The sequence below is a fragment of the Leptodactylus fuscus genome, chromosome 7, assembly GCF_031893055.1.
Source record: "Leptodactylus fuscus isolate aLepFus1 chromosome 7, aLepFus1.hap2, whole genome shotgun sequence".
Classification (NCBI taxonomy): Eukaryota; Metazoa; Chordata; class Amphibia; order Anura; family Leptodactylidae; genus Leptodactylus; species Leptodactylus fuscus.
The window spans coordinates 111,204,065-111,223,728 of record NC_134271.1 but is presented as its reverse complement, the minus strand read 5'-3'; the positions used below and the strand labels follow the sequence as shown (position 1 = coordinate 111,223,728).

General features: G+C 40.5%; 1 protein-coding gene across 4 annotated transcripts in view; it reads right to left on the bottom strand.

Annotated features, from left to right (window-relative positions):
* Nucleotides 1-19,664, bottom strand: part of LOC142214085 (cytosolic phospholipase A2 delta-like) — a 44,461-nt gene that overhangs the window by 10,076 nt on the left and 14,721 nt on the right. For 2 of the 4 annotated variants that reach the window (XM_075282824.1, XM_075282825.1), the window contains exons 9-11: nucleotides 19,552-19,638; nucleotides 9,892-9,945; nucleotides 618-655 (exon numbers count right to left, since the gene is read on the bottom strand). In XM_075282824.1, the coding sequence (XP_075138925.1) occupies nucleotides 618-655; nucleotides 9,892-9,945; nucleotides 19,552-19,638 (179 nt within the window). The remainder of the gene's footprint in view (nucleotides 1-617; nucleotides 656-9,891; nucleotides 9,946-19,551; nucleotides 19,639-19,664) is intronic. The other 2 variants (XM_075282826.1, XM_075282827.1) reach the window with 1 other exon arrangement.

Below are 19,664 nucleotides of genomic sequence, written 5' to 3'. Positions count from 1 at the left end.
GATGACTGATCAGCTATATTGTAGCCGATCTTCATGTTATATGTATGGCTGCCCAGCCTTTTGTACAGCCATGAGGCAATTGAGATGAACTTGCTACCTGGCTTCCAAAAAAACAATGGAGTAATAAAAAACAGATGTATTTAGGCTAAGGCCCCATGTGGCAACCGGCAGCAAAAAATTGCTGTGGGAAAAACTGTGGCGGCAATGCATCATAATTTTTCCCACAGTGCTTTTCACAGAAAGTCCACAACGGATACTTCTACTGACTTTCTGCTTCCAATTATACCTATAGGGAAACTGCCGGCATTCCGTAGGTATAACTGACATGCTGCGATTTTCAAAACCGCTACGCAGTGTGTCTGCATCGCATATTTTCCCACATTATGGGGATGGGATTTGCTAGAATCCAATCCACTACACAGTGACTGTAAAATCCCATTCAGTACACAGAGCCTGTAAAATGCCGCAGGCAAACCCTTGGTGGCTAGTGATTTAAAGGGTGCACATGCCTTGCTTCCATGATTGGTGCAGGACAAGGGGAGCATTATAGTGGTAAGCTTTATAACATGACCATTGCTTATAGGAATAGTAAGAATATAAAATTCTAGATACTTTACCAGTCTTTAGTTTTTAGCTTCACTTCCAGGGGTCTGGCCTAAATAAAAAATAAAAAATGTCACATTTCTTGTTAGAAACAGGTAACACATTACTGAAATATGATATGCACACATATTATATGAGCGATTGTTACATAGTAGATCACTTATGTCACTATAACAAGAGCTGTGCAGACAGCAAAACAGCTGAGCATACTATAAAATAACAAAAAAAGCCAGACTCACCTCACCCAACCCCTGCACCTAGTATTAATAACTCCTTTTTATGGCTCACTCCCAATATGAACATATTTTATATAGAAGTCCATGAACCTTTAAGCTTAAAGGGATTCTATCATTAAAATGCCTACCACATCGGAATAGCCTTAAGAAAGGCTCCAGAAGAAGATGTGAAGAGAAGCCGTTCCAGACGGAGGTGGCATTGGAGAGTTCTCTCACAGCATTGGGGACACCCCCAGTGTTGTTAGAGCACTGGGGCCCTGAGAGAGAACTCATTTGCATACAGACAAGAACTGGGATTTCTACTGAACGGCGGCCTGGAGAAGACATCTAAAGGTAGGAGAAGAATAGCCTTTCTTAAGCCTATTCCGACGTAGTAGGCAGAAAAAATACAATTTTAATGATAGAATCCCTTTAAACATTTTCCAGTACATAAGACAACCCAGATATGGGGATCCACAGCACTTAATTTGCTTTTATTAAAAACACACTGCATTCATCTTCAGATGTGTAAGGATCATAATATTACAAAGAAATGTTGCTGATGCAGCACCTTGGTGGACTTCTTTTATTATTTTATACCATTGGTTGCCTTTGGCCCAATGCGTCATTATCCCCAACAAGGGAAATCTTGACACAGGGATTGTATCACTATATAAAGTATTAAGGCATAAAGTCTAATTTTAATTTCATGTTGTCTTCTTTAACTTTTTTTTTTATATAACAGATTTTTCATAAAGATTACCAAACAAAAATAAATTTGTTACAATGCCCAACTGAGATCACTAATACGATGAGGCTGCTCTCACATGGCTGTGTTCCATCCAAGCATTTACTGAACTGACCACAGCAGTGTGAATGGGACTCACTGTCTGATAACAAGTCCGGATACACTGAGCTTGTGAACAGCTGAAGTGCTGCTATATCAAACTGAAAGAGAGCAGTGGGTTTGGTACAGTAGAGATCCAGCCATTCATCATAAATCACTAAGTATTAATGAACTCCGTATACACGGTTGTGTTAAGTATGGGACATGCAGCTGGTGCACAGACTTCGTTTCCTGGACAGAATAAGAGAAAGAGACTTTCTGATTGGCTTCATTTTTACAGCATTCACTGTGCAGCCAAAATAACATGCCACCTATATTCTGTGTTTTTGTACATTTCCCGGAATACCAAATTTATATCTGCCATGGTAAAATATCGCCGACCTCAAATCCTCCCCAAAATCCTCCCCAAAATGGCGGCGCTAATGCAAATAGCATCTCAGCCAGCTTTGACTGAGGCATCGGGGGCTCTAATGGCCTGATCAGTGCAGGCACTGATCATGAGCATTAGTGCTGGGTCTTTGCTTTGCTTAGCGCCACCATATTTAAATACCCGACATCTGACTTACTATTATGGCGAATGGTGGGAAGGGGTTCAATATAAGAAACTCTGTAACCTAGCTTATTAAGGATTTCATCTTCCTTCAACAGTTTTTCCCTGCACCATATCTTCAGCCTGACTGCTTACTAACATTAAAGGGGCTCTATCATTGGGAAAGTCATTTTTAGCTAAGCACATCCTTGCAGATGTAGAGGTTGCTATTGGTATTTTTACATCCTTGCATAGCCTTAAGAAAGGCTATTTCACACCTACCTTTTGTATTTAAATTGCCTCAGTAGTTTTTTATTTAATAAGTCTGTTTTTTTTTATTCATATGCTAATGAACCTTCTCTGTGCACCCGGAAGTGTCTGTATCTGTTATTCTCTATGTGTATGAGAGCAGAGTGATGAGTCATCAGCACAGCAGCCTCTCTGCTCTCATACACATAGAGCAGACAGTGCACAGAGACACTTCCGGGTGCACGGAGAAGGCTAATTAGCATATGAATAAAAACAGACTTATTCAAAAACTCCTTAGGCAATTAACATACAAAAGGTAGGTGTGAAATAGCCATTCTAAAGGCGATGCAAGGATGTGCTTATCTAAAAATTACTTTTACCAATGATAGAGCTCTTTTAAATCAGTCTCCATATTCAGTCTCACACAGCAGGGATAGGTTGAGTAGGATTCTCCTGCCAGCTGGTTAATTGATTTATTGCCTCATTCTGTGTATTATCAGCTTCTTATCTACAACTTAGCAGTGTTAAGAAAGCAAGGAACAGCAGAGTGTAACAGCAGTAATTATTTGAGTGTCCTTGCTAATCTTCTTCCTCTCCTCATAGACTAATATAGGAAAAGTAATTGGCTGAACATTGGAGAAGAAAACAGCTTTAAGATATATTACAAACTTTCTTATTTTCAGCTGTAGTATTAATTTACAAAAAGTTGTCTATAACGGGAGCTACACTATAACATGGAATAATAACATGACAAGCAAATCTATGAATAATCAGGTTAAGAAATTGTCAGTGTCTGAAAAGTCTCTTTCTCTTGGATCTCTGAGGCAAGTTTCGTCATATAGTATAACCTCTTGATGTTATAAGCGGTTCACTTTCTACTAGTCAGGATTGCCATTACAAAGATATATATCATGACAGAATTTTGTATCAGAGATTTCTAGTAAAATCTCTAAGTGGTGTCAAAAAGGATGCATATTCTATAAAGTGGTAGCAGCCCTTTGATCTGGACACTGATGGTGTTCTTAGCTCACTTATTCCACTAGTATGATAGGACCAACAGTGCCCCAACATGTTATATAATGGCCCTCATACTTCAGTGCCCCACATGTAATATAATGACTCCCACAGTTTCCCTCACATGCAATATAATGGCCTCCATATGTAAAATAAGAACCCCCACAGTGCCATAGCAGCCCCCATATAGTATAATTTACTATAGTGGCCCTTTCATACAGTATAATGTCTCATAGTGGCCCCTCCATACAATATAATGTCCCAACATGGCCCCTCCATGCAGTATAATGTCCCTGAGTGGCCCCTACATTAATGAAATCCCACATACATACGGATTCTCTTACAATGTTGGGTTCAGCAAAACCCGCATTTTTCTGGGGTTCAGCCAAACCCAATATTTTGGGGGTTTGTCACACACAAACTGCAATTATACACTGAGGGTCTTTTCGGACCATTAGTGTATAATTAGCAGAAGTCATAAGGAGGTAATCAAACATAAAGACAGTGTTACTTACCTATCATGGGTTCTGGTGGTTGTCACCGTGCTGCTCCAGCCTAAAGCGATGACGTCATCACTGTAGGCTGGAGGAACACGGGTGGAAAGCCAGGAGACTAGGACAGGTAAGTAACCTTGTTTATATGTTTGATTGCCTCCACTAATTATACTCTGAGGGTCCAAAGAGACCCTCAGAGTATAAATGTAGTTTGTGGCGATGAACCCCACAAACTACCATTTTTGTGAGGGAAGGGGGGGAATCCTAAGTTAAACTTATCTCCCATCCTGTGAAGATGGAATAAGTGTTTGAAAAGTGGGTATCAAACTGATGGAAATCCCACCGATCACCACAATGGTGGACCCACATCACATCATTGAATACAGCAGTAGTTATCCATTCAGATTGCTGCTCAGTTTAGTTCTATGGGACTCTAGGAGACGGCAAAGTGATGTACTCTACTTCAGGGAGACTCGGGACCCATCTTCTTCATAGTACAAGCTCCTTAACACACTGATGGTTTATGAAAGTGGTAGATAATATTGATAGTGTGATACTACAAATATCTTATATCATGTCAGCTTATCCTCAGCAAAGTGATCCATATAAATTCAGCCATGGACATAATGATACAACCAATAATGGGCACTGGGAATCATAAGGTGCATCTACAGTATGATACCAACACAGCCCAATTTATTAATGGAATCTTCTAGATCTTTAGGAAAACATTGTGGACATGTCTCAAGCATATACTAATAGTAACTGTGACAATTCATAGTCTATCAAGTCATGTCATCTATCAAGTGCCTACATCTGTGTCTTCAGGCTGTGGGGCAATTACTATATACTAAATGTAGGTCTAAAACAATTGCTATTGTTAGGTCTGTGGACAGTTTGGGTAGTGGTGGCGGCTCTAACAATACTGGAAAACAGACCCAGCAGAAAGCCAAGGTGGACTAACCTTACATCTCCAGATGTGTCTTCGAGATCTATGGAAGATCATTGGAGACCAGCAACTTGTGATCCTTCGAGCCTTAGATTTGCATATGGCCGAGGAACGTCTAGACTAAAAGTATGGGTAAATTAAGAGGAGAATGGATGTGGTAATATACTACATACTAGTGATGGCTGAATCAGTTCATAATGAGCCGGGTTCCACCTGAATATTCTAAATTGTTCAGGGTTTTTTGGGGGGTTTTAGAAAAAAGAAACAAATGGAGATTCATCTTGGGCAGACTAAAATGGCTCCACATTATACTCTGGGGTCTGAAGAGATTTGAGGAGACCTAGGCGAGGTGAAAAAAATGTAATATAACATTCATACTCCCTTTTCATTACCTTATTTGGGCCTCCTTGCTGTGTCCGGAGCTCTTTTGTCACATCACTGGGCCAAAGCTTTGAGGTCTGTGATTGGGTCTTTGCAGTGACATGGGCACGCTGAGCATCATGACGGTCGATGTGCCCATGTGACCGCTGGTGGGCTAATCACAGGCCTTAGTGGTGACCCATGGGCCAATGGCATCACAGAAGAGCGCCAGATTCTATGAGGAGGCCTAAAGGAGGTAATGGAAGGGGAGTATGGATTTTTTTTATTTTTGTATGCCTCCCCTGGGCCTAGACCTATATTATACTTTGGGGTCACTTTCACTTTGACATAACTTCGGCTGTGTTTGCTTAGAGAGCTAGACATTGTATAGATAAGTTTATAGTAGCCAGAACAGTTTTATGTTTTAAGCCAATTTAAGGTGTGGTTCTAATCACATATGTTCAACCCGAAACAAAATTGGGCTTGAGCTACCGAACCCCCACACAATCTTGAGAAGTTTGCTCCGTCTCTACTATACCTACCCCATTTACTGTATTTATTGTCCAACAAACTCTTTTCACTGCTCTGAAACAAACTGAGGGTGCATTCACACTGAGTAAACGCTGGCTTATTTTGTAGAGTAAAATTACACTTGTAAATTTTGCTATCCCATTGACTTCAATGACATTTTACAGGCGTATTTTTACAGGCGTATTTTTTACAGGCGTATTTTTTACTGGCGTATTTTTACACTTGTAAAAAAATATCATTGAAGTCAATGGGATAGCAAAATTTACAAGTGTAATTTTACTCTACAAAATAAGCTAGCGTTTACTCAGTGTGAATGCACCCTGAAGAAGTAAATGCTCAATTTATCGATCACTCTTCCATGTTACAGGAGTCATTCAGAAAATACCCTTAAATTGCCAGGAGACATTCTGGCGACCTATTTGACTCATTATATTGTCTGAAATTCCATCCAATCAACAGTAATAGCAATCTAATCACAGTGTCTTTCCTTAGTCTCCACCAACCAAGTGCACATCCAATATGGGGTTGAGTTTGCACTGGAAAGCGCTCCGATGATACTCAGAATGACATCTGACTGCATTCTATTATGTATTCACATCTATGGGGGCTTCAGATTAATTCTGTTCCTATGATGATTATAGGGTAGGTCCTATCTTGCTCCATGTCATCAGAACAGAATGAATCAAAAGCCCCCTTAGATGTGAATGCATAATGGATGTATATATTGGATAACTTGGGACGGGTGTCATCCAAGTACATTCCGCTATACAGTTTTGTATATGGTACAATACTTTTTAGATATGCGCTTGCTTATTGGGTAGTAAGAAGTAGAAAATGGAAATAGAGTATGACTGTAAGATCAGTTTTGTACAGGAGAACATTAGGGCACATCATTTCTGTTCTGCACCCCAAGACCCCAAAGTATACAACACGTCATCACTTAGTGTATTTTACACCTTAAAATGTCAGATTTTTTTTTTTGTGCTAATATTTAATAAAACCCTACTCAAGCATATAGACTTTCACCTAGTACACTATAAGTGTCCCTCCTTGACAGTCCCCTATATTATATACAGTATACTGTACTGGTACAATGTTATCTAGAACAAATCATAGGTGGTTTATAAAACTGCTCTTGTATGGGAATATGCAGCAAGTCCATAGGGTAAACCTAGTCAGCATGGAAAACAGCCTGGGCAGAAACTAAGAGCAGTGCATAGTAGCCTCTGTACTAGATAAATCTGTCAGCGGGGTCTGCAGTGTGTACTCTGCCCTATTTGTCAGCAGCTTTTGGTGAATCAGCCCCAACAGGAGAACTTGATGAATGAATGCTCCAAGATGCTCCATAATATTGTTAAATACAGAGTTGTGAAAGAGAAGTCAGCTATTACTCAGGACCTAAGCAATAGTCATAGCTGGGTTAGTAATACTGCTATCATGCTCCAGTCACCCGGACAGTGAGTCACCTACTCTCATTGACAAGATCGTGTGTGGCAGGTGTCACAGTGACATGTGACAGGCACCATACATGATAACAAAGCTATTGCAGCTATTAAATATTATGCATGCATTTAAATATTGCTATGCGATTATGAGCAGATATTATACTGCATACTATGGTCAGTGCTGAAGGACGGATGGTTATTCACTGGATAGAAATCCAGGCAGATGTTATAGGTTGATGGCAAAAACTTGTATTATGTTATGACAGCACAAGCTGGTCATAAAATGGGAGAACACTGTGCAAGAAATGTATGTAGGCAGAGGGTACCGAGCGCACAGTTACATAGCCGTGTTTCACTGGGAAGCAGTTCTGCTATGTAGAAGAGTGGAGTGGGAGTAATATATAGCTGCTGGGGCCCTTAACATCCACAAGGGACGAAGAATTAACAGGATCCGGACCAGTGAAGGGGCACCGCGCTTACTCCCAAAGTATTCAGTAAAATGTTGCTTTACTGTAATCGATAAATACACACACGACGCTGTCAAAGCGTTTCGGGGTTTTACCCCTTTTTCAAGTGGGATACAAACAAACAGAGTTCCTTTCCAGATGGGCTTCTAGACCTCTGGAAGGTATTCCTCTGCTGCATGTCTTATTGCTGGGATCGATCTCCACATCTCAAAAACAGATCACAGGAACTGAGCCCCCTGTTACTCTTCACAGCATAAGTGCACTAAGAAGGAGTTTGGATGGAGCAGCAGTGGACACCTTATCACACACACTTACAAAACAGGGGTCCCACCTTACACACCACAGAAGTCAATGATATAACCTTTATGTTACATACAAGCAGCAGTCTCACACTGTGATGTCTCAGGGACACCTTGTGTGTAATCTCCATAATATACACCAAGAGGAAATAACATGGACAATAGTTACAACAGGTATCTGTTATGTTGTCCATCATTACTATGGAGATGTAAAAATATAGAATACTAAGACTATCTACAAAGTTGCTTAAAGGGGTTGTCCCATCACAAGGATCCTATCTATACTGCTTGTTAATGTGGATGTAAGACTTTTCTTAAATACATTGCTTCAGCAAAACTGCTTTGTTTGTCCACTATGTTACTTTATTCAATTCTTTGTGGCCACAGCCCTGACCTAGCTGCTCATGAGTCAAGTGATATATCTGCTGCTCTCAGGGGGGAGGGAGGAGGGGCTAAGTGCAGGGAGCGAGCCTGTGTTTCTAGCTATTCCTGTGTCTACACCACGTGACCTAGCTTCCTGCACTCAGGGGAGAGGAGCTGCATTCATTTCTTCTGTTCTCCCAGTTATCAGGCTAGCTAATTCAATTGTGTTCATTATGGCTGAGACAGGCAGTCTCTGTATGTAACACAGAATGGAGTTGCTGCTGCCTGTACTTCATAGTCCAATATGGGTGGGCGGAGCTACACACAGATTTGGGGGCGGAAACAAACGACAGGTTGCATGTGAAATCCCGCCCACCAAATGATGCAAGAAACCAGGAAGAAAGAAGATTTTACAGCAGTAAAGACTGATGAGTATGTGAGGTGGGAATATCCCTTTAATCAATTTGTTGCAGGATGAGGCAACAATCTTTGGTTATATGATAGGAGTCACAGCCTATGTCGTCTTGTAGCCCTAACTTAGCCCTGTATTGTCTGCTAGATTTCCAAGGTCTGTGTGTTTCAGGAACATACGGAAAATGCTGCAGATGGACAAGAGGCAAGATTGTTTCATGCTCGCTTGCTTATTTCCAGGTTTAGTTTTCCTTTTAAGGGATTCTATCTTTAGAATCCCTTTTTGAACGAAGCCCACGTTGGAATAGCCTTTAGAAACTTCTCCTAACTTTATTATTCGCGCTGCTGTTCCAGTATTTTTTTTACTATATGCAAATGAGTCTTCAAAAAGCACAAGGGCGTTCCTTGTGCTGTCCGAAGACTCTCCCGCGACACCTCTATCTTCTTCTCCCAACCGCCTCTTCACCACATCATTAGTCACGTCTTCAGTCGAAAGAGCCGACTGCACATGTCCATCAGCCATTTTTCTGTGGCCTCTTTCACAAGTGTCTTTTTAGTCACAGGAAAATGGCTGTGGGACATGCGCAGTCAGCTCTTTCGGCTGAAGGCGTGGCCGATGATGCGGTGAAGAGGCGGTCGGGAGAAGAAGATGGAGGCGTCACTGAAGATTCTTTGGACAGCACAGAGGATGCCCCCCTGTTTTTGCATATGGCAAAAAAACGAAAAAACACCAGATGATGCCACGGATCAGAATAATAAAGGTAGGAGAAGAATAGCGTTTCTTAAGGCTATTCCGATGTGGGCTTAGCTCAAAAAGGGATTCTAACGATAGAATCCCTTTAAGCCCATCAACAGGGACTCTATAACGTCTTTTGTGTAACATCACACTCCTGGGCTTGTCTCTCTTTGATATTATATGAGGTATGTTTCACTACAACCTCACAAGCGGTTACTATAAAATCCAGCTGAATTTGTACATTACAATAAAACCCGTAGTATATCAAGCATGTTATAATGGTCAACAAGCGCTCAGCTGTATATAAGCATCATTTCAGTAGAATTTCTATGTCAGATGGAAATGGCATATAGAATCATTAAGAAATAGGAGACTGTACCTTGATCCAACGCAGTGGAAGGAAGCAGCTGAAGCAGCAGCAATTTGCATAAACCTAGTTAAATTTTTAACAAATTAAATACTGTCTAGAAACATACAAGTGTGGTTCATAGATAATGGATGCCAAAAAGAAGCAGCAATATAGTGTTATTGTATCCTGCCAGTGACAAGTCACATCTGCCTACTATACCGCCTACCGCTACTGAAAAATGGGAAAAAAAATGTGTGGTACCTTCCTAATTATAGGTTTATTACATAATGTCCCTACTATATGCAGACTGGCCCACTAAAGAAGAGAGAAACTTCTGATCTGCCCAATTTCTGACATGATAAGGGTTCCAGGCCATAACAGCAATTGATGATACTTCATCTACTGTTACTACACAGCATGTCACTGACATATATGTCAGCAATGTTTAATATGAGGGTACCTGTCACCATGACAAATTCCATCAATGGCCAATTCCGTTGGTCATATTCAGTCTGAGTAACACTGTCCATGTGGTTCCCAAACTGACTGCGACTTGTCTGAAGGTAGTGGTTTATATAGCTGTGAGTTCCCAAACTATCATATGTCTACAATCCCATACTCAGACATTGTCGATGAGTGTTTGTGGAGTAGGGGAGGGTTGGTGCCATACAGGGTCACTTGTTTTACGGAAAGCCAATTTACCGATCAGCACATTTTTGGCATATGATGCAAACCACTGAGCACAGGTCCACCCCTAACTAGTGACAGTAGTTCAGGGACTCACAGCATCATAAACAACTATCAGCAGTGGATGCTCTGTTAAATGTGGCGTCACAAATGCAGTTTATCTAGGACCGGACACAGCCTTCTGAATGGGCTCTTACATTAGTGCTGCTATTGAAGGTGAACAAGTGGGAACCGCTCTCTCCAACTAGAGGGAACCTGTCAGTAGTTTGTGTATAGGGAGAGACTTGTCAAACAAGCCAAGCCCAGTGGGGAGAAGCCAGAAAGAAGCTGCGGACTCTTCTCCTGAGCATGGCACTTCTTAACTTTAAGTTTTGTCTATAACTCTGCAGCTCTTTAGTGTAAAGCAAGGGACTAGTTTGCATCTAGGATGTTCCTATTTAGAGGCCGCATTCTGGGCATGTACAATTATGGCAATGGGCCATGGATTTCTCAGTCATGCAAATTTCATGACTATCACCCCACTTATATTTATATTGTGCTCCTCGTCCTCTATATAGCAGGGTCTAAAGTACTCATAAGGTGACTGGAAGATATCCTAATAATGAGAGGTCTCTTTTGGTTTCCCTAGACATACAGTCCTATGAAAAAGTTTGGGCACCCCTATTAATCTTAATCATTTTTTGTTCTAAATATTTTGGTGTTTGCAACAGCCATTTCAGTTTGATATATCTAATAACTGATGGACACAGTAATATTTCAGGATTGAAATGAGGTTTATTGTACTAACAGAAAATGTGCAATATGCATTAAACCAAAATTTGACCGGTGCAAAAGTATGGGCACCCTTATCATTTTATTGATTTGAATTCCCCTAACTACTTTTTACTGACTTACTGAAGCACAAAATTGGTTTTGTAACCTCAGTGAGCTTTGAACTTCATAGCCAGATGTATCCAATCATAAGAAAAGGTATTTAAGGTGGCCAATTGCAAGTTGATCTCCTATTTGAATCTCCTCTGAAGAGTGGCATCATGGGCTACTCAAAACAACTCTCAAATTATCTGAAAACAAAGATTGTTCAACATAGTTGTTCAGGGGAAGGATACAAAAAGTTGTCTCAGAGATTTAACCTGTCAGTTTCCACTGTGAGGAACATAGTAAGGAAATGGAAGACCACAGGGACAGTTCTTGTTAAGCCCAGAAGTGGCAGGCCAAGAGAAATATCAGAAAGGCAGAGAAGAAGAATGGTGAGAACAGTCAAGGACAATCCACAGACCACCTCCAAAGAGCTGCAGCATCATCTTGCTGCAGATGGTGTCACTGTGCATCGGTCAACTATACAGCGCACTTTGCACAAATAGAAGCTGTATGGGAGAGTGATGAGAAAGAAGCCGTTTCTGCAAGCACGCCACAAACAGAGTCGCCTGAGGTATGCAAAAGCACATTTGGACAAGGCAGCTTCATTTTGGAAACAAAAATTGAGTTGTTTGGTTATAAAAAAAGGCGTTATGCATGGCGTCCAAAAAGAAACAGCATTCCAAGAAAAACACATGCTACCCACTGTAAAATTTGGTGGAGGTTCCATCATGCTTTGGGGCTGTGTGGCCAATGCCGGCATCGGGAATCTTGTTAAAGTTGAGAGTCGCATGGATTCCACTCAGTATCAGCAGATTCTTGAGAATAATGTTCAAGAATCAGTGACGAAGTTGAAGTTACGCCGGGGATGGATATTTCAGCAAGACAATGATCCAAAACACTGCTCCAAATCAACTCAGGCATTCATGCAGAGGAACAATTACAATGTTCTGGAATGGCCATCCCAGTCCCCAGACCTGAATATCATTGAACATCTGTGGGATGATTTGAAGCGGGCTGTCCATGCTCGGCGACCATCTAACTTAACTGAACTTGAATTGTTTGTCCAAAATACCTTTATCCAGGATCCAGGAACTGATTAAAAGCTACAGGAAGCGACTAGAGGCTGTTATCTTTGCAAAAGGAGGATCTACTAAATATTAATGTCACTTTTTTGTTGAGGTGCCCATACTTTTGCACCGGTCAAATTTTGGTTTAATGCATATTGCACATTTTCTGTTAGTACAATAAACCTCATTTCAATCCTGAAATATTACTGTGTCCATCAGTTATTAGATATATCAAACTGAAATGGCTGTTATAAACACCAAAATATTTAGAACTAAAAATGATTAAGATTAATAGGGGTGCCCAAACTTTTTCATAGGACTGTATATAGGACTGAATGAGATATCTACCTAAGGCTGTATTCACACTACCAAGGTTCAAGAATCACGTGCTGTCCTTGATCCATGAAAAACTAGAGAATACTACTGTTTGATGGTTCGGAAACACAGCTCTGTTTTCACGAATCAGATTCTTAAAAATCAATAGATCTGTGAAAAAAGTGCATGCCGTACAGATGTCAGCTCAGATGTGAAATACATAGCCAGGAATTGGCACAGTGAATGTATGTGAATATAGCTAAGGCCCGGTTCACATCTGCATTCAGGTCATTCTGTTCCCCTCTGCATGAAAAATGTAGAGAGAAAAGTCCTGCAAGCAGCAGTTTTCTCTCTGCATTTTTCATGTGGAAACAAAGTGGAAGCCAACGGGCCTCTTTATAGTCTATGGGGTCCGCAGGTTTCCTAAGGTAACCGCTTTTTTTATGTGGATTAGGTTACTGTTTGGGGGGATCCCCAAGTGGACTCTCCACACGGAAACCCATGTGCAGATGTGAACCGGGCCGTAACTACAAATTCTGCATACAACTCTGTCTCAGCAGCATCACTGACATGCTTATGTACCTTTACTAAGCCTCTTCCTTCTCATCCATATCTTTTATAAGTAGAGTCCTAATCAAAGTAATCTACAAAAAGTCTTTGCTCAGCTATAGACATAAGTGAGAAGACGTTAGTAAAGTGTGTGATCTCAGCCCACCAGGGAGTAACTTTAGGAAGAGCAGAGGTTGCAGCTGGTCCTGGGACTAGAGCCTAAGACCCAAAAAGCCCCTCTGCCCTACATGTGCAGACCATTGCCACAATCTACACATGATGGTCGGGCATCACAAAATATTTTGCGTCAGGACCCAAAACCTGAAATTTCAAAAAACCTGAAGTGCCCTTTCATTGTGAAAATCAATGGTGGCCTGAGATCCCAAACATCACCAAGGAGCCCTACATGATATCAGAAGGTCATTGTGAATGGATTTCAATTTTGAGTGTAGGCAATCAAATTGTCAGTAAGATCAAAAATGTAAAAAAAAAATGATGGTGTATGTATAAAAATAATAAAAGACCAATAAAATAAGTCCCAATTCTCTGCTGCCCCTGGCAAGTGCTGCGTTGCCTAAAGATAAAAGACAATACTTTCATGCTGAAAATTAACCAAGTAATAAGATTTCAGTTATGGGGATTAAGAGTATACCAAGGTAAATTTCTAGACAGTATTTCTGCTGTATATAAGATGCACTGTATTTGTAGGCCCTCGGGAAGCAGATATGTGTATTGTACATGTAACATATTATTTATATATCATATCGCTGCTTATATTTGGGCAAATTTATGAATTCTATCCAATATTTAGTGTAAACTTAGACCAGACAGTCTAAAGATGTGCCAAATTTGTGAAAGTGACTTATGCGGGATGATCAGTTTGGTGCATCTTTAGACATTTCTGTATTATGTTACACGACCATCATTTTAGTGCATCTTAAGCCACACCCCTTTCTGACTAACCCCGCCTCCTTGTCAAGCAATATGTAATAAATTTGCAAAGCATCAGATTAAGCCATTATTCTTTCACATTTCAATTGGCTGGAATTCACAGGCATGTACAGTCTGAGATTCATTAAAAAAAAAAATACAATGGTACAGAAACAGGGCTCCATTTTCACAGACCTGACACTTCCATTTAAAGTCAATTAGTCCATGAAAAAGTGGAAGCCATATTGGAAACAGACTGGACAGTGGAAAACACAGCCAAGAATAGGCATGAACATGTGAAGAAAGCCTAAAGCTATGTTCACACTGCTTATGTTTTGACCATTGTTCTGGTCAGCTGCAGAATGACAGACTGAAAGTTGACAGATTGAAAGATGCAGATGCAGATTAGAACAAGGAACCAAACAATGGCAGTGTGAACATAGCCTTAGCGTATTAATATCCCTCAGCAATGAATTTACAAGAAGATCTATACATTTGTATGGCAATACAACAATTAGTTCACTCCTCATGCATCCAATGCAGTAAAGGTTGCTAAAGTCCAGCATTCAATAATCTAGAAGACCTGCTGATCTTTCACTAGTTTCCAGCACAGGACTAGAACATAATGTGGATTTTTATTACAAGGATGAGCAGAGAGAGCAGTTTAGCCTTTATACTTTTATGACTTTCTGGGAATCCAGAATATTTGAGAATTTGACACTTGTCAGGTTTTATTGATGCTGGAATAAAGAAGTTTTACTGCATGTAAACTGAGAAAGATTTTAATACAACATACACATTTACATTGCATCACAGGTTGTTGTATTAAAACTGGTTTCTAAATCACCATGCATATTAACGTGGTTGTCTCAGATCAGACAATATGGTGGGTCCCCACTTTATCTAGATTTTGTTGATCTTTGACAAACCCTGTAACAAGCATGTATCTGCTGCTGAGCAGGAATATCCACCAGACACAAGCCCATGTATTCTGTGAAACTTTACCGTGCATTGCTGGCATCACAAAGGTACATTGCCAAAACTATAAAATGATAAGTTCTCAAGTACTAAAGTGACATATTGTCAGCAGAAGTGAATGACGGTATTAGTGACCTGAAGAAAGTAATGAAGAAATGGATATGTTAACATATCAGTCAAGAAACTTAGCAAAAGACATAGACATTACACAGAACTACTGCAGCTACTGCTTAGGAGGAGGATGCACTCCTGTGTCTCACTGCACCATATCAATAGATTTGTGCAATATGGCCGAGGGATCAACCGCTGCCCCAACAAGACCAACTTCATAAAAATAGTTTTGCTACTTCAAATAATTTCCTTTTATTCTATCACAGGAATATACAACCAGTGGTGTAACTAAAGTCTTGTGGGCCCCGGTGCAGTCTTTTGTCCGGGCCCCCTACCTCATCCCCACAGCGAATTCTTGATAGTGATGGTTACAGGTGCTAAGGAGTTTAATCAGCCTTGATGTGGTTGGGGTAATCTGTGGGTCTCCTTGGTTTATGGGCCAGATGGAAGCTGCAATCTCAATACCGATGCCAGTGCTTATGGGCCTCCTAAGGCTCCTGGGCCCTAGTGTCACCGCACCCTCTGCACCCCCTCAAGTTACGCCCCTGCATACAACAATATATACTTAGCAATTTTTCAGCCATCAAGTGGCCAAAACAGCACTAAGCTGTAAGAATCCAAATCTGAATAGCTCTTTACACATACACAAACTCCCACTAGGGAAATTCAGGCAGCCACATGTACTACAGAACTAGAGACTCAGATACCATTAACTTACATGGGTATTATATAAAAGTTTATGTTGTGGGTTTTAATTCTTAGCACATATCCACGATATATCATCAGATCATGAGAATAAGGGCCCTTTGATACCTTGGATGGATGGAGAGGTGTTTGAGCATAGGTGCTGCCACTCCATTCATCTCTATATAAGTGATGAAAAGAAGCGGAGTACAAAAACTGCGAGTGTAATATGTAAATATAAAGATTCCAGAGGAAATAAAGTGTGATAACACAATATTAAAGCAAGTAATAAGAAAATACAAAAAAAAAAAAAAATCAAAAACTTTAAATAAGATCTCCAGTGGAATCACAACTTTCCATCACTGTGTTCCGCACATGCTCGTGCATCTTACACTGCATCTTGGATTTCTACACTGTATTCACTTTTGCAATGCAGCCTCCTCTCTCTGTTTCTAATAAGACCCCATCTTGAATTTTAGCCTTCCCTGCTTTCTCTTTCTCTGTCTTTTGTTGTCAATCCCATGATGTTTCAGGATAGGATCACTTAGCGATCACTTGGCGTTAGGAGAACACTGTCACCCGTACATTCACCATGGCTGCAGTCATGCTGAATGTATACTAGGGAAAAGGACCACCCGTTCTTGGGATCAGTGTGGGTCTCAGGGGTCAGACTTCCACCCCACCTATCCTTGGCATAAGCACTTTAAATCATCTAAAAACAATCAGGGAGGCTTTCCTTCATTATAACAGTGTAACAAGTGCTGTCTAATCATCATCAGTGGTTGTGGTAGGAGGTTGTGTCATCCCACATGGTCCATACAATTCCTGGAGCCTGTTATGGATGATACGTAAATCCCCGTAGACTGAAGCAGAAAAGCTTATCACTGAAGCCTGATTCCCACTGCTGGTAAGGAACAGCCCCAGTGTGATATACATAGAGATAAAAGCAGCATGGAGAATAATAGGTGAAAATAATAGGTGGGAAACTTTAGTTTTTGGTAATATGACCATTTAAGACTTTTATCACCAAAATAAATAACAAACACATATTGAGGATCAGTCTATAGGGCTAGAAGTGATGCCACCTGTGATGTGACAATCCTTATAGTAGGATAGACTGTGCCCCAGAAATGTGTAAATACACAAAACGTGTAATACTCCCTGATAAAGAAACGCGTTTTTGAAAAAATTCCTGTCCCATCTCAACTGTTCCGTATAAGAAATTTGCTATATAGGCTAACATGAGGATGAGGGAGGAATTTATAACATGAAAGCTTACAACAACATATATGCAAACACATACATAAAGAGACAATTATGTTTTCATACATTATAATGGTAGAGAAGAAGAGTCCAGGCATATATAATATATGAAGAAATCCAAAAGTAAAAGTTGATTCCAGCCAAGTTTCGTGGAAAATTGAAAAATTCTTCTTTATTGATTAAAATAACATAATAAAGATGACAGCACACATCTCAACAGGAGCATGGGCGTCAGACTGACGCGTTTCGGATTAGTACCTTTATCGAAGGACTTCGATAAAGGTACTAATCCGAAACGCATCAGTCTGACGCCCATGCTCCTGTTGAGATGTGTGCTGTCATCTTTATTATGTTATTTTAATCAATAAAGAAGAATTTTTCAATTTTCCACGAAACTTGGCTGGAATCAACTTTTACTTTTGGATTTCTTCATCATTAAGCTCCGAGCCGAGGGAGTGTATTCCGAGCTGAGCTTCCAAATTGGGTGGAAAAAACTACATGCTGGAGACTGATCTGATGCTGCGATTTGGCTGAGTGTACATTCCGGTTTTCCCCATTTCCTCTATGCATATATATAATATATAGCATGTATACAGATAGAGCCTGTAGGCACAGAAATGATCAGGCATGTGAAGGGCTGACGCTATCATTAGGCACAGCAGGCCTGTACCAGGGGCAGCAGAGGATAAGGGGCATCTTTTGTTGTACATGTCAATATTTTATCTTCTTTTATGGACAAAGAATTTGAAACTATAAACACATAGTAATACAAGGACTGTAGGATTGTGTGCCTCCAGGCTCCATGTAATGTAACCTATGTGTAAGCTGTTCAGAAGTGCAGTGATCAATATTTAGCAAATGTCAGTTGTCACGGGCTAAGATCTTTAAAACACTCATAATAGAAAAAATCACAGAAAGTATAATATACTATATCATGTTGCATTTGTAATGCAGAAAGTTAAAAACATCTTATTTTACAGAGGTTGTCCAGGGATATAAAAAGTTATTTTGATGGATTACAAATATAATTTAATAAGAATGACTAAGGTACAGTAGTTATCTATGAAAGCTGCACAATGTCTGTGCCATGCCCATGTTTCCTCCTTCTCTGCCAGTGACATAAGGGGGTGCTCTGTCTGCCTCAGTTAATTTGCTAAGACTACTCACTTGGCATGACTGATGCAGCAACATAGGAAGGGGTCGCTTGGCTATTATACTGAGCCAGACGGACATACCCATTCATCATATCCCCAACAAGAGAGGAAAAAAGCTCTCTAGTGATTGAGATCAAATGCAAAACTGGGACTTCCTAGACCACAGAATACCAAGATTAAATTATATTAGTAAATCTTAAGTAGATCTGTATACCAACTAAAGAACTTCGCTGTCCCTGGACAACCCCTTTAAAAAGTCAAGTCAGTGCACACAAGAATTTTTAAGAAAATGTATCATTATACAGATCAGAACAAGTAGAAAGAGGTGTATAAACACATTAAGAAATAAGTAAAATGGTCTGTGTAAAAGTGGATCATGAAGCAAGTGTGTACCATGGCTCACCCACCACACCTATCTTACCTTTTTTTGCCAGTGGCTTCATCTGGGGTTGGATGATGGATAAAATAAAAGAGTCAAAGCTGTCGGGTGTGGTGGATAAGCCCTGGATTACTCTTGCTTCTTGATCAGCTTTTGGCTGTTTACTTATGTTTAGCCAAGCATTTGAGAATACTGAAGTTTCTGTGGCAGCCTGTTTCAATGCAATTCTATTACATCCAATACATCCCATGATGTGGCCAGTGGCACATACATGCCTGTCCAAGCTGCAATGGCCAGTGACCACACACTGAGTGAAGATTCAGATGCAGCCCTGGTCTCACTGAGTCCACCCTTACATAACCTTAATATAAGGGATTGTATCCAGTTCAGACAGGGTATGCCATGCATGTTTAATAGATGCAAGCACCTATCTGGAGAACAGGGGACAGAGACATTCCTGCAGCAGCTGTGGATTGAGAGACGGTTGCACATACACATGGGAGTTCCAGAAAACAAATGAACATGTTTTGGAACTCTGATATAAATTATTACAGAACACAAGGCAAATGCGGTCACCTCTCTGTTCACAATGGCTACACGCCACAGGTCCCCAACCCCTGAGATAGTGGCAATAAAAAATAAATAGATACCAACTGGCTCCCCATCAGAGCACCTGACAGTATATAAAGGAGAAGTAACTATAGGGGACACTTACTGGCACAGAGGAGAGCAAGACCTTCTCTTCTTGTCCCGTGCGTAACAATTTTACAGGAATAACCTGAATGTTCTGGTTGTCACTTCCCTGCAGAAGTTAGAAAAACAAAAAAT